This window comes from Schistocerca americana, chromosome 7, assembly GCF_021461395.2.
Source record: "Schistocerca americana isolate TAMUIC-IGC-003095 chromosome 7, iqSchAmer2.1, whole genome shotgun sequence".
Taxonomy (NCBI): domain Eukaryota; kingdom Metazoa; phylum Arthropoda; class Insecta; order Orthoptera; family Acrididae; genus Schistocerca; species Schistocerca americana.
The window spans coordinates 220,276,071-220,290,254 of record NC_060125.1 but is presented as its reverse complement, the minus strand read 5'-3'; the positions used below and the strand labels follow the sequence as shown (position 1 = coordinate 220,290,254).

At 42.4% G+C, this 14,184-nt stretch overlaps 1 protein-coding gene across 13 annotated transcripts in view; it reads left to right on the top strand.

Annotated features, from left to right (window-relative positions):
* The window catches only part of LOC124622653 (protein polybromo-1), a 336,599-nt gene that overhangs the window by 186,639 nt on the left and 135,776 nt on the right, over positions 1–14,184 (top strand). For all 13 annotated transcript variants that reach the window (XR_006980668.1, XM_047148440.1, XM_047148439.1 and 10 more), the window contains 2 exons: positions 377–582; positions 3,301–3,480. Coding sequence is in view for 12 of the 13 variants with exons in the window: in XM_047148440.1 (XP_047004396.1) it covers positions 377–582; positions 3,301–3,480 (386 nt within the window). In the remaining variant the exon portion in view is untranslated. The remainder of the gene's footprint in view (positions 1–376; positions 583–3,300; positions 3,481–14,184) is intronic.

The following is a 14,184-nucleotide window of genomic DNA, read 5'->3' as shown; positions in this document are numbered from 1 at the left end:
GATGCAATCTGAATGGTGAGAGGTGTATTTGAAAGAATCTGTAGAAGAGCTGAAGAATGTATCAGGATGCATAATAACTACAAGCAGCACTGTGTGTAGTGTCTGCTTCTATGTAGTATATAGTGGGAATGGGATGACAGATTGCACCATATTGAAACAGGTACTGGTTTCTGGACATATCATTGTAGGAATTTTCTTCTAGTTTTAACCAATACTACTTCCTCTAGCAATATGGCACTTTTTTAAAACATTGTATTAACGAATTGATTAAAAATTTGTAACATTGTCTTACATAATGTCTGCTTCTGCCAGCTTCATGTGTGTGAAAATAAACTATTTCTTTGTTACGTACTCAGTTATTTGTTTTATTTTTCAGGATGCACTGATGCTTCAGCGGGTTGCATTGCAGACAAAGAGCCAGCTAAGGGAGGATGAAGATGCTGTTCCTGATGTTGCTGCAGCAGTCCAGGAACTTCTCACTTCACTCTTTATCTCAGTTTACAATCATCAGGATGAAGAAGGTCGTTGCTTCTCAGACTCTATGGCTGAATTGCCTGAACATGATGAAGTGGATGGCACTAAGTAAGTTTTCCTATATGTGGTGAAAAATACTTAGCACAAAAACTGTTTCTGAAGTTTACACTCAAGCATTAAGTTGCATACACTCAGTAACTTAAAAAGCAGTTTCATTTGTTATTTGGAAAAAGGTCTTACGTTAGAACTGCTAAGAGTCTTACGTTAGAACTGCTAAGAGCTGCTTATAAAATAATTAAAAGTCATCTAAAAATGCTGAGTCCTGTGGCATTAACATTGAATAAAATTTCTGGCTTCAGTGATGTCAAGTGTTTAAAATTCTACTAGCTTGTGAGCAAGCACTTGTTAGCCATTGTCAAGTGTTATAACTGCCAGTTGGCTGCCAGTACGCCCTTACATACATCAACTGTCGTGTGTGGCACCACTATAGCTGAATCCATGAATGATGGCGGGTTGCGCAGGTCCACACTGAGTGGAGGCACAGACGAGGATTGCAGCATTGCCGGTTGCAAACATCAGTTGTGGTACACGCAAGAGATGTAGACGGCAAACAGTAGCTTGTGTTTAAGGGGTAGCGGGTAGCATAGAAAGTTATTTGGTGAATTTGTATTCAGTTTTTTGTGATTTGTTAGAGAGACTTAATCCCATCGACATATGACAACCACTGAGCTAGTCGGATTGAGAGGAATGAGACACCTGCAATGTTGTCTGGCACAGCAAGTTGGGATGCTTCGTCCCGAGCATTTACAGACAGGGAAGTATGAATGCTTGTGTCCAATGACAAAATTAAAGTTTACAGATAACTAGTTTCCTAAAACACCAAAAAATTGCTGCTATATGCAGTGCTTAACTACTTCCAACATGGACCCAGTCTACCACAAATTACATGTTATATAACATATTAAATGAAATAATTTTAATACCACAAAAATATCGTATGTAATATTGGAAAATTTTTTGTCTTGTGTGATTATGATGAACATTTTATTTATATCACACACAATTCACTTTTCTTAAAGCACCTCGATTAAAACATTGATAATAAAGTATACAAAGCAGTTGTGGACTCATAAAAACATAGAGACTAAAATTTATTGAGTGTTAGTGAAGTGCAATGCACCAAAAAATGAACTAATGTTAGTATTTGCTAAAATATAGATCAGTCGAGACAAACGTTGAATATGATCTTACAACTGCAGCGATGCACAAAACTATGATATGTAATCAAGTGCCAGTGTAAATGCCAAAATACTGTCCACTGAAGACCGTTCCCAGCAGAGCACTGAGAAAACTGCTGAATATTCATTGTCTGTCACATCAGATTTGCAGAACGAGCTTAAACTCACCTGCCGTCATTCATGGCTCCAACTATAATGCTCACAGCATCACCATAAATGGGAAAATGTTCACTTGGTGTTCGATGCATGTGCTCCTAACGTCACGATTCTGGATCCCATGCCACACTGAGCTGCAGGCCGCCATCTCTATTGAGGGTGTTACCAGTGATTTTTATTTTGGTGGCTTCCTTAACTACACAATCCCAGAAGCCATTAGTGCGAGTCATGACAGAGGTTTCGTTAAATTAGATGTGGTGACCGTTTTTTACAGTATGTTCAGCTAAAGTGGATTTTTTAGGTAGTGTAGGTGAAAAAATCTACCCTACTTTTTTTTAAGCTGTTTTACAGTGTGCACTGTTCATCTGGTGTATGATTTGCCACACTTTCAAGTTAATGTGTAGGCTCCATATGTTCTGAGACCTGCTACATCTTTAATGGGTCTGAGTAATTTGTTGGAGGCCTGAAGATTGATTTGATTTTGTCTCTTTTCAGCACATGGCTTGTCTTGACCGACACCCTGAGACAAAGTCACAAGATGTCAGAAAAGCAAGTTCTTTTCTTGTTCCTCATCAGTGGTCCTATTGGGATTCTTGCTTGTGATCTCTTAATTTATTTGGTGAATTTTGTTGTCATTGTTTGTGAAGATCTTGCCTAGTTGGCTCAACTCGTTAGCCCTTACATGGCAATGCCCTTAGCGCTAGGGATGTCATAGACAGCAGCTAGTGTATATAAGGATGTACCAGCAGCCCATCAGCAGCAGTCATACGACTTAAAAATGGCCAAGGAGTATATTATACAGTCAACAGTTGAATGTACTGACGGTCAATCAGTCTGAGTATACTCTCATACTCAGGTTCCATTTTTTGTGTGGAGTGTAGTCTGCATAGTGATCCGATCTGCGTTGTCCTCTGTTGGGGTTACGGTTGAGTCTTCTGTGTATGAGCATAAATGTATTGCAGGGAGAGAAATGTATGCTAATGTTACACTTTTTAGAGAAGATTTTCAAAACTTTTCACACTATTAGATGGCTTGCAATCATCTGTTAGGATTTCTTTTACTATTAATTGTTGTTCAATTATAAATACAAATTTGTACTAGTTCGGTAAAAGCTTTAATCCATTGTGACAATTAGTTGTTTGGTGGAGGAAGAAATGACATGAATGACGCACTTCATTTTTGGTTAATGGAATGATTTTCTAAATAAGCTTACTAAAATAGGAGAAATGAAATCGTGTAATATGTTGTTAATATCTTTTATTGAACTTGTGTGCTATCTGTAAGTAATCATGTGTAGAAAGGAATTCTTTATATTCAGGAGTGCCACGCTGTATCTATTTTTTTAACATCATCTTCAAACTTGTTTTGGCACTGATTTGTTGCAGTAATTTGTTATTATGCCTCTGCATACATTAGAGATTTTTTGTTTTAGGGTTCGAGCATTGTCCTTGGACTTAGTTAAGCGAAGACTTGATAAGGGACTGTACAGAAGACTGGATGTTTTTCAAGAGGATGTGTTTGCCTGCATGGAGCGTGCACGTCGTTTATCTCGCACAGATTCACAGGTGTTTGAAGATTCTATAGAGCTACAATCTTACTTCATCAGGCAGAGGTTAGTAAAATCTTTCTGATGTGTGTGTGTGTGTGTGTGTGTGTGTGTGTGTGTGTGTGTGTGTGTGTGTGTCAGAGAGAGAGAGAGAGAGAGAGAGAGAGAGAGAGAGAGAGAGAGACACCAGCACCCTCCTTGTTATGTTATGTTATGGTAATTAGTGGCTTCCTGGGTTACTCTGTGTCATTGCCTGAATATGAGGAGCAGGCATTCTGTAACTGTACTGTAAAACTTCAGTAACACTATCCAGTGACATGCTCCAGGGCTTCAGAAACCAATGTAAAAGTGTTGCATATTTGCTCATAATTAAGGAGTAAGTATCTGAAAATTGACAGCTGCATGAAAATGAAATGTGATGACGAAGAATTCCAAACTAGAAGCATCTGAAATCTTCAGCTGCTGAAGAATGGTACTAGATGAAGGGGAATTGGGCTGGGCAAGGTAAGAAATCTGTTGTCAGTAAGTTAGTACTGATATAGTAAGTGCAAAAGCAATAGGTAAACAGCCTGTGGTGTGGTAAATAGAATATAGGTACAGTGTAGGACTGATTTTGAGCATGCATTATCGATTATTAAAGATGTGTAGCACATATGCAAGGATGGAGTACTTGCTCAGGACTGGAGAAATGAAAGTCAGCAAAAAACCAGTTGAGAGTGTGAAATGAAGTATTTACTGAAAATTTAAGGAATAAAGATGCAGTTTTGATATTCAGTTAACTATTGTTAGTGTTCCACCTTCCTGAGTAACGCTAATGTTAGTTCTGTTTACATTTTACTGAACTTTTATTCTCTTTCCTTCGATAGTTAATCAAGTGGCAATAGTTAAGGCATTTAAGTGTCTCTTAGGAGACACTGGGTTCAACTCCTCCTCTGGTTTTCCTGATTCAGGATTTTTATGGTTTTCCAATATTGGCACAGAATATTTTGGGACTTTCTTGGTTGCAAATAGATTTATTCACTGTTAAACCTTTTGATATATCGTCATCAGAACACAGCTATGGAGAGAGAGAACAATACAATATAAGAAATCTAACAAAAAGAAATGTTTAAACAATGCAAAATCCAGGATGGAATGTAAAATGTTTCAGCCATAATACAGCAGTTTCTGCTTATGCTTGCAATAAAATAAAAAGCAAAGCTCATGATGAAATACAAAGCGAAACTCACAAAAGTGAGCACACAAAGTCACTGAAAATAAGACTCTTGTACCTATGGAACCAAGTGCCAAACTTGTGTATGCACCAGTAACATACTGATGGAGAAAACATTACAGACACCTGATGGTATTAACAGTCACACAGAAAATAAATTGAGTATCAAAGAATATGACAACTGTGAAAAACTAAAGTAAAATATCAATTAGCTGTTACATGAATTCACCTTAAAAGAGAGATCTTCCAGATGTAATGCATTAAAATGCAACAGTGATAAAATATTCCAAAAGAATCTGTGTTGTCTAAATGTTGACGATTTACACAGTACAAATACAGGTATCTGATATAATTTCCTTGCCCACTGTGTGGTACTTTTGTGGATACAGGGGGGATGCGCAAATGCTTTTCATGAACAGAGAATTGGAATATTAATTTATTCTACATCTAATATCAAATAGTAAAAATAGTACATAACTTTGTTGCTGTAGTTGCAGTGTCAGTTGCTAACAGGAGCTTTTACAATAACTATTCAGTAGATTGTAGTGTTTCCTTTCCTCGGGGTTCTGTCGTGACAATACAAAATAGAAAATCTGATTGGGTTTTGAATTTTGATGGAATAAGTTACGGATAAGGCGGACTTCGTATTACTGATTGAGATAGTGCTGTAATTTGACCGTGATTGGCAGACCGGGTCGGCAACACTACAAAAAGCGACTGTAAGGAAATAGCATCAGAAATAAGTTGAAATTTACCTTATAATTTTGTTAGAAACGTAGTATTTATTATAATATAGTCTTCGTGGCTGTGTCTGGAATACTTCTTAATTTTCTTATAGGATGTCCTTTTTCTCATTGTTTGCTGGTCCTCTTGTTCTCCGTCTGATGAAAATTTCTTTAAGTTGTGACTGTCAGGATTAATTTATAAATTTGGCGATAACCATTTCGAATCACTACTGAAATAACTTTGTTTCGTAATATAGTTTTAATTTCCACTTAAAAGCATATTTAACACAGCGCCGAAAAATACACGTCTTGAACGTATGAAGACAAGAGAGTAATCAGTTAGTTGTTAAAAACAAACACCTACGCAAAAGTAAAAAAAAAATAAAAATAAAAAAAGATCAAAATTATTTATAAAAATCGATCGCTGGCGCAGCGCTCTTCTGCATGTGCGGTCGTAAATCATATCTTTGTATTGGCGGAGGCGCGGTAGTCAAAGTACTGTTACAAGATGACAAGCCCTGGCCACTATGAAAGTCTGTAGATGTAATTCAACTGACAAACACACAAAATGGGCTCAGTGCATGAAAGTTTGAACTTAAGCACACCCTCCACTGGAGTTCTGGAGAGGGGATGCTTGCACTTCATTGGCAGTGATGTAATCATTTGTGGCGCCATCTTCATGCCATGGTGGCAGCTGTAGGAAATGCAGTGGTGTAACTGGCGGCACGCACATTCAGAGTGTAGCTAATCAGATAGCGGCAGATACCGCACCCCTCCCTGCCCAACTTCTAAGGTATGGGGAGAGGTCTGTGGAGTATGACTGCTGTATTTAGCTAGTGTGGCGATGTTTTGACTGCTTGAGCAATGTCTGTTCTTGACCTATTACTCCATGCAGCTACACCTAACACTGCTGCCTTAACACTCCCTTATTAGATTGGTTTAGATAATCAGCCTTGCAACTCTCGTGATTTATCGCAGAGTCCAGCTGTGCTGTGCCCTGCCCTGTTCTTCCTCGGCATCAAACTTCTTTCTTCCGTGCAGATTTCTATTAAGTGAAGTGGCTATAAAACAAAACACTGCTTCTCTGCTTGAATAAAGTGTAGATCGATTTCAGTTAACTATGTATATTATCACAAACTTTCACAAAAGGTTACATGGGAACCAGCTGATATTACTGTCTCAAAGATATGTCATTAACATTATGTGAATAGTATATAACAACAGTTGCTTATGTACATCATATTTGTCTTCCTATGTGCCGAAAATCTTCCATGGTACCAGAGTTCCTTCATTGCTCCTTGTCCCATGGAGATTACATTTATTGTCCAGCAGGTAGACTCCGCACCTGTTGAGTAATACTATCTCATTGTATGTGGCCCGATGCACATCTTTACTCTGAGCACTATATTTGATGTATGTGATACATGACCTTCCATGAATGGCATGTATCACTCACTATACTTGTGCTGTGGATAGTGAGGATGCTGGTTGCTTGGCTGGAGACAGAGCAGACCAACCCACATCCCGAAATTGCTTCCTGTGAGTACCAGGGAAACTGCCCTGGAAAACCAGGCACAGAACGCATTTGACAGCACAGGATGCTATAGTGTGTGCTGGTGGCTAGCTGACGGTGATGGTGTCAATGTCAATGGGGGAGGTGACGTGCAGTGTTGGCGGCAAGGAGTTCGCAGGTGGGCAGGTGGAGACTTCCATCAGTGAGACGGCTATGAGTGGGGGAACTGGTCAGGTTTCATGCAATGAAGAAATCAAAGACAGTTTGATCTGCAATACTGAATTCATGAAGCTGTAGCTGATTTTGGTCGCGCTGATGCGTGCTTACGCTGCTGTCAGTGGTGTACTGCACTGTGCCAACTTACCTGAGAACAGTGCCATATTCCCATAAATTTGACTCGTTGTACATTGTACACTTGATATTGAACTCGTGACGTTCAAGTAATACTCCACGGTGATGTCTTAAGCTGGTGCAGAGCAGTAAGGATGAAGCAAATGCAGCAAGGTCCTATGGCATCTTCCACGCAAGCGTTCTGCTGGCGAAATTGTCAGGAGCAGACAAAGTACGATATGAACACAGAATCATCATTAAGGTACAGTCACGTGAATGTGGAGCTTGAAGGTTTCACATTTCCATCTTGAACATTTGAACGAAATGTTCAGTCTCATCTTTAGGCTGTGGCAAGAGTGGAGCTGCCTGACATGCTGTATTCCATTTTGTTTGCAAAATCATGCAAATTCCATGGAAGAAAAAGGAGAAGTAACAATTGTTTGTGGTGAGCCTTCGAAAGAAAAGCAAGCACTTCGATAGGGCTTGCGACATTCGTCGAGTGCATTGGTACAACAAAAGGTAGGCATCAGTGATAAAAGGGGCCAAATACTAAATACGAGGGTAAGTCAATTATTATCCCCAAAGTAGTTATAAAATTTTATTGTAATCAAATTGGAAACTTACAAGAACATCAGTTTTCAACATAGTCTCCTTGCGTTTCAACGCACGTGGTCAATCATTGTATAAGCATCCTGATGTGCTCATAAAAGAAGGTTATCGGTTGAGCTGCGAGCCAGGAATGCACCTCTTCTTTCACTGCTTTGTCCAAGGCAATTCGACGGCCCCTTAATGCCTGTTTGAGTTGACCAAACATGTGACAATCAGAAGGGGCAAGATTAGGGCTATATGGAGGATGATCTGTTGTTGTTGTTGTTGTTGTGGTCTTCAGTCCTGAGACTGGTTTGATGCAGCTCTCCATGCTACTATATCCTGTGCAAGCTTCTTCATCTCCCAGAACTTATTGCAACCTACATCCTTCTGAATCTGCTTAGTGTATTCATCTCTTGGTCTCCCTCTATGATTTTTAGCCTCCATACTGCCCTCCAATGCTAAATTTGTGATCTCTTGCTGCCTCAGAACATGTCCTACCAACCGGTCCCTTCTTCTTGTCAAGTTGTGCCACTAACTCCTCTTCTCCCCAATTCTATTTAATACCTCATCATTAGTTATGTGATCTACCCATCTAATCTTCAGCATTCTTCTGTAGCACCACATTTCGAAAGCTTCTATTCTCTTCTTGTCCAAACTATTTGTCGTCCACGTTTCACTTCCATACCTGGCTACATTCCATACAAATACTTTCAGAAACGACTTCCTGACATTTAAATCTATACTCGATGTTAACAAATTTTTCTTCTCCAGAAACGCTTTCCTTGCCATTGCCAGTCTACATTTTATATCCTCTCTACTTCGACCATCATCAGTTATTTTGCTCCCCAAATAGCAAAACTCCTTTACTACTTTAAGTGTCTCATTTCCTAATCTAATTCCCTCAGCATCACCTGACTTAATTCGACCACATTCCATTCTCCTCGTTCAGCTTTTGTCGATGTTCATCTTATATCCTCCTTTCAAGACACTGTCCATTCCGTTCAACTGCTCTTCCAAGTCATTTGCTGTCTCTGATAGAATTACAGTCATCGGCGAACCTAAAAGTTTTTATTTCTTCTCCATGGATTTTAATACCTACTCCGAATTTTTCTTTTGTTTCCTGTACTGCCTGCTCAGTGTAAAGATTGAATAACATTGGGGACAGGCTACAACCCTGTCTCACTCCCTTCCCAACCTCTGCTTCCCTTTCATGTCCCTCAACTCTTATAACTGCCATCTGGTTTCTGTACAAATTGTAAATAGCATTTTGCTCCCTGTATTTTACCCCTGCCACCTTCAGAATTTGAAAGAGAGTATTCCAGTCAACATTGTCCAAAGCTTTCTCTGAGTCTACAAATGCTAGAAACGTAGTTTTGCCTTTCCTTAATCTTTCTTCTAAGATAAGCCGTAAGGTCAGTATTGCCTCATGTGTTCCAATATTTCTACGGAATCCAAACTGATCTTTCCCGAGGTCGGTTTCTACCAGTTTTTCCATTCGTATGTAAAGAATTCGCGTTAGTATTTTGCAGCTGTGACTTATTAAACTGATAGTTTGGTAATTTTCACATCTGTCAGCACCTGCTTTCTTTGGGATTGGAATTATTATATTCTTCTTGTCTCATACATCTTGCTCACCAGATGGTAGAGTTTTGTCAGGACTGGCTCTCCCAAGGAGGATGATCTAGTGCTTCAAATTTGAGTTTCTGGAGCGTTTCAGCAGTTTGGGCAGCAGTGTGTGGACAGGCATTGTCGTGCAACAACACACCACCTTTTGACAGCAATCCTCGAAGTTTGCTTTGAATTGCAGGCCTTAGCCTGGCAGCAAACATCTCACTGTTATGTACTTTGTTTATTGTTGTGCCCCTTTCCCTTTAATGTTCCATTACTGGACCTTGTGCGTCCCAAAAAAACGTAAGCATCAGCTTTCCTGCAGATGGTTGGGTCTTGAACTTTTTCTTGGATGTTTCCATTCCATACTCTGCCGTTTACTCTCAGGCTCGTAATGATGGATCCATGTTTCGTCACCATTAATGATCCTGTCTTAAGTAGTTTTTCCCTTCATTACCATAGTGATCCAAATGTTTTTTGTGGATGTCCAGTTGCGTTTGTTTATGCAACTGTGTGAATTGTTTTGGGACCAATCTTGCACAAACTTCATGAAACCCAATTCTGATGTGAATGATTTCATTGGCAGAACTGTGACTAATTTGCAGATGATTTGCCACTTCGTCAATAGTTAATCGTTTGTCTAAGAGAGTCATTTGACGTGAACTCTCAATGGTTTCTTCATTTGTGGCGATAAAATGGTGTCCAGCTAAATCACTGTGCGTAACACTTGTGCGAACATTTCAGAATTTTTCAATCCATTCATAGACACTCCGTTGTGGCTAAACATTGTTCCCATACTGTACCGAAAGTTTTTGATGAATTTTGACCCCTTATACGCCTGCCGACCACAAAAAACAGATCACTGAATGTTGCTCTTCTTTGGTGCAAATAGACAGCGGAGCAGCCATGATTAACAGCATGGCAGCGATAACGAAACTAACCTAGCAGCTTGAAAATTGCAGTGATATAACAATAAATAAACAAGCATGCTTCATCAACGTAAAATGTCATTACTACCAAAATAAACAAAAATGTAACTAAATTGCAGATAATGATTGACTTACCCTCGTATAATACGTAACTTTGTTGCTGTAGTTACAGCATCAGTTGCTAACCGTAGCTTTGAATGTTGAAACATATACAAATATCCCTCTGTGGGTCCGAGGGTTAGAAAAGACCCGAGGTACTCCTGCCTGTCGTACGAGGCAACTAAAAGGAGTTTCCCATGTTTCGGCCTTCATGTGACGGTCCCCTGTAGGGTTTGACCTCCATCCTTCAAAATTTTCCTGAAGAGTGAGCAAATTGGGGAAGAGCGTCTTACGAGGTGCATTGTGTCTAGTGTGCATTGAGATCTTTAGCCCACTTTCTCGTCGTCGCTTTGCAGTCCTACCCATTGTCCATCTCTTGGGCAAGGACACCTTCCTGGGTGCGTTACCCCCCATCCACTATGCAGTGCTGCTTTCTGCGTCGACGATGACCATGGACTTCTTTGCACCTGATATCCAGCACGGTAACCAATCCCTTGTGGTGGGGCCGCCATGTACCCTATTGGTTGTAGACCCCCTGACCACACAGGGATAGCTATGCTGATGCCTGCACTGTTAGCTCTTCACGTATGCCAAGGGGTAGATGCCCATCCCCCAGGGCATCGGGACTCCTGGCAATGGCCATCCTGCCGGGTGGCCTTTCCTGCAGCTGGGTGGCGCTCGTGGTGAGGGGCCCTCGTTGGAGAGGGTGGCATCAGGGCTGATGATACGCGATGAAGTGTAGTCAATCATCTCTTGCTGCTGGTGGAACCCCAACAGTCTCTAAGCGATGGCGAGCTCAATTCAACGCACAGAAGTACGACCCCATATTGTTCCTCTCCCTGGCCACACAATGGGAGGAACGTCAGGCTAAGGATGGCAGTGGATCTTATTCGCCCTCGTATCTTGTATGTTCGAGAGCTGATGGGGAATCTTTCATGACGATGAAGCCTCAGGTTTTTGTTTAGCATTTAGAGGATAAGTTTGGGGATGTGGAGGGCTTGTCCAAAATGAGATCTGGGTCTGTCTTGATCAAAACAGCTTCCTCTGTCCAGTCACGGGAGTTACTCGCTTGTGACAAGCTGGGGGAAGTTTCTGTAACCATCACGCTCCATAAGAGCGTAAATATGGTCCAGGGTATCATATTTCACAGAGACCTTCTTTTGCAGTCCGACGATGAGCTGCGCACCAATTTAGAGCGGTGAGTTGTACATTTCGTCTGACGTGTCCACCGGAGTTCAAAGGATAATCAGGTTGCCACCGGTGCCTTCATCTTGGCCTTTGAGGGTGATACATTGCCCAAGAAGGTCAAGGTGATGGTCTACCAGTGTGATGTAAAGCCCTATATCTCTCCCCCGATGCAGTGCTTTAAGTGCTGGAATTTCGGCATATGTCTTCCTGCTGTACTTCCAATGTCACATGCTGAGATTGCGGATGCCAATCACATCCCAATACTACATGTGCCCTGCCTCCCATCTGTGTCAACTGTGGAGTGCACCATTCGCCTTGCTCGCCTGACTGCAGGATTCTCCAGAAAGAAGGAAAAATCATGGAGTACAAGACCCTGGACAGACTGGTCTACACTGAGGCTAAGAGAAAATTAGAACGCCTGCATCCTGTGCGTATGACATCGTCTTACGCCACCGCTACAACAATTTTGGCACCATCAGCTCCACCAACCCAGAGCCGGAAGACTACACCTGCCCCCTGTATGGTGGGGGGCATTTCCCTCCCTGTTGCTCCTGCATCACCTACGTTGGGAGCAAACACTCCTCTCTCCTCCCCCCCCCCCCCCCCCCCCCCCCCCCAAATCATTGGGGACATCCGTCCCCACCTCTAAGCTGGAGAAGTGTACGCCTTCTTTGGCTTCTCTCGCTAGGAAGGGGTCCCTTGGGTCACTCCCTTCCCAGGTTTCTTCTAGTGGGAAAGTTGACACCCACCAGTGGCTGAAGAGCCCAAAAGCAGCTGCTTGTACGGCTTCACGTTCATTCTCAGTCCCAGATGCTGAGCCCGTGAAGACCTCCCAGCTAGGGAAACCCAAGGAGCAGCGAGAGAAATCCAAAAAGAAAATCCCTAAGAACAAGGAAATTGTGGTGGCACCCACACCACCACTACCTACAAGCTCTGCATCTGAGGATGGGGTGATTTTGGCGTGCGCTGAGGACCTAGATCTCGCCAGACCCTCAGACACAATGTATATAGACTGCTCAGGCAATAAATCGGTGGCAGCAGGTGACTGAGGCATAAACTGCCTCATTGAATGTTCCATGCCTTCCCAATTTCACGTTGTCATCCTCCAGTGGAATTGCGGCAGTTTTTACCACTACCTGGCTGAGCTACGGCAACTGTTAAGCTTTGCACCTGCTATCTACATTGCCCTCCAGGAAACCTGGTTCCCAGCAATGCGAATCCTTGCAGTCCGCGGCTATAAGGGACTGTAGCGACTAAAATTGAGTGTCGGGTGGAGTTCGTGTTTATGTCCTAAACTCGGTCTGTAGTGAACATGTGCCCCTTCAAACCCCTCTTGAAGCTGTGGCTGTCAGAATAAGGAAGACACAGGAAATAACTGTCTGCAATGTATATCTTCCTCCAGGTGGTCCAGTACCTCTGAATATATTAGCTACACTGATTGATCAACTCCCGAAACCTTTCCTACTTCTGGGAGATTTTAATGCCCATAACCCTTTGTGGGGTGGTACCATGCTCACTGGCCGAGGCAGAGATGTCGAAACTTTACTGACGCAATTTGACCTCTGCCTCTTAAATACTTGGGCCGACACACATTTCAGTGTGGCTCATGGTAGTTACCCGGCCATTGATTTATCAATTTGCAGCCCAGGATTTCTCCCATCTATCCGCTGGAGAGCACATGACAACCTGTGTGGTAGTGACTACTTCCCGATTTTCCTGTCACTGCCCCAGTATCAGGCAAACGGTCGCCTACCCAGATGGGCTTTGAACAAGGCGGACTGGGGAACTTTCACCTCTGCTGTCACTGCTGAATCTCCCCCACATGATAATATCAGTGTGATGCTTGAGCAGGTGACTAGCACAATTGTTTCTGTGGCAGGAAACATTATCCCTCCCTCTTTAGGGTGCTTCCGGTGTAAGGCAGTCCCTTGGGGTCGCCGGAAGTTGCTGAAGCAGTTAAGGAGCGTCGGCGAGCTCTACAGCGGCATAAGCAGCACCCTTCCCTGGAGCACCTCATAGCTTTTAAACGACTCAGTGCCCATGTTCACTACCTTATCAGACAACGGAAGGAGTGGTGGTGTGAGAGATATGTCTCCACCATTGGGTGCCACACGTCACGTTCCCAAGTCTGGGCAAAGATCAAATGTCTTTCGGGTACCAGGCCCCAACAGCTGTCCCCCGTGTTACCATAAATGGTGAGTTATTTACCGATGCAAACGCGATTGCAGAGCACTTTGCTCATCACTTTGCTCGAGCCTCTGCGTCAGAGCATTACCCCCAGCCTTTCGCGCACTCAAACAGTGGCTGGAAGAGAACGTCCTCACATTCACTACACGCTGCAGTGAATCTTATAACGCCCCATTTACAGAGTGAGAGCTCCTCAGTGCCCTTGCACGTTGCCCCGACACAGCTCCTGGGTCTGACTGCATCCACAGCCAGATGATTAAACATATCTCATCTGACTACAAGCAACATCTTCTCATCACCTTCAACTGGATCTGGTGCGATGGCATATTTCCTTCGCATTGGCGGGAGAGCACCATCATTCCGGTGCTTAAACCCGGTAAAAACCCG